We start from the raw sequence: 1,692 nt of genomic DNA, 5'->3' as shown, positions 1-1,692 counted from the left end.
AACAAAGTACCATAGCCTTGAAGCCTACGTGAAGGACGATCTGAATATTTAACGAACCCCAGTGAACTACATAGTTTTTTAGTTTAGTATTGCGACTGTGACATGTAGACATTTGTATATATTTCCTGTATGTATGTTTGTAAACATAAGTGTCTGTATGGTGTGCTTTAATAGAGAATACTGACTCACGTGATTGACCACGCTATATTCTACATGGTGTCAGAATAATGAATCTACAGCCTCCAACCCCGTTTTCGTTTGGTAACAGCGAAGAATGGCCGAAGTGGAAGCGGCGCTTTGAGCAGTATCGTCAGGCGTCAGGACTAGTAGAGAAAGGTGAAGAATGCCAAGTCAGCACTTTGTTATATTGCCTGGGAGAAGACGCGGAGAAAGTATTGGACACTACTCGTATCTCAACTGATGATAGAAAGAAGTATCAGAAAGTTATTGAAGAGTTTGACAGTTATTTCAAGGTGAAGAAAAACGTCATTTACGAGCGCGCTCGGTTTAACCAGCGCAGCCAACTTCCAGGGGAATCGGCTGACCGTTTCATTACAGAAATTCATAGGTTAGCTGAGAACTGTGAGTTTGGAGGAATGAAGGATGAGTTAATCCGCGACCGCTTAGTTGTAGGGATTCGGGACTCCGCCTTATCAGAGCATTTGCAACTAGAACCAGAACTTACTCTGGACAAAGCCAAGAAGTTAATTCGCCAACGAGAATCCATCATAACCCAACAAGATATCTTGCAACGACTGCTTATCAAGCAAGAAAGCAGTTCTCTGGATGCAGTAAAACAGTTCCCCACCAGGAGAAAGTTGCCTACAATTCCACCAACCTCAGATAAACCCACATTCAACAAATGCCGAAGATGTGGCACTGGAGCACATCCTCGACAATCATGCCCAGCAAAGGATATGACTTGCTTTAGATGTAACAGACGTGGGCACTTCAACTCCCAATGTCTTTCAAACACCATTGCCACAATTTCTGTCACAACAGAACAGCCACTTAATGAACAAGTTCAGCAGTATGAAGACGTCAAGTACCTTGATACAGTGGAGAATACCAATGGTAACATGTGGGAATTGCAAGTGAGCATGGGACAGAACTTGATAAAATTCAAAGTGGATACAGGAGCTGAAGTTACGGTATTGTCTGAGACCACATGGAACAAATTGAACCAGATAGAACCTTTGCAACCACCAGATACAACACTCTGCAGCCCAGATCGGACCAGACTGATAGTTTTGGGTAAGATATCTCTTACTCTTACACACGAAGGATCCTGTGGTGCACAACCTGTCTACGTTGTAAAGAACATTACAAATAATTTGTTAGGATTTCCAGCCATCAAGGCTTTGAAGTTGTTATCACATGTACAATCTGTTGATAATAGTACTAGTATTGTTTCACAGTACCCATCATTGTTTACTGGCCTGGGCACATTTGCACATGAGTACAAACAAGATCAACTTGAAACCTAATGCTCAACCACATGCATTAAGTACACCAAGAAATATCCCCCTTGCACTAAGGCCAAAGGTACAAGCAGAACTACAGCGCATGGAAAGCTTAGGTGTTATATCCCGGGTCAAAGAACCTACCCCTTGGTGTGCAGCAATGGTGGTTGTGCCAAAGGCTTCAGGTGCAATTAGAATTTGTGTGGATATGAAGCCTCTTAATGAGAAT

The 1,692-nt window shown here is 42.6% G+C and overlaps 1 protein-coding gene across 1 annotated transcript; it reads left to right on the top strand.

Annotated features, from left to right (window-relative positions):
* Positions 1-227: 227 nt before the first annotated feature.
* Positions 228-1,487, top strand: LOC136243973 (uncharacterized). Its single transcript, XM_066035509.1, has one exon. The coding sequence runs from the start codon at positions 228-230 to the stop codon at positions 1,485-1,487; it is 1,260 nt and encodes a 419-aa protein (XP_065891581.1).
* The last annotated feature ends 205 nt before the right edge of the window (positions 1,488-1,692 follow it).

This window comes from Dysidea avara, chromosome 14, assembly GCF_963678975.1.
Source record: "Dysidea avara chromosome 14, odDysAvar1.4, whole genome shotgun sequence".
In the NCBI taxonomy this organism is placed as follows: domain Eukaryota; kingdom Metazoa; phylum Porifera; class Demospongiae; order Dictyoceratida; family Dysideidae; genus Dysidea; species Dysidea avara.
Note: the sequence above shows the minus strand (reverse complement) of the source record. Positions and strands in the feature narration are given on the sequence as shown.

Coding starts and splice junctions, on each gene's coding strand:
- LOC136243973 (XM_066035509.1), top strand. CDS start 228: ATGAATCTACAGCCTCCAACCCCGTTTTCGTTTGGTAACAGCGAAGAA.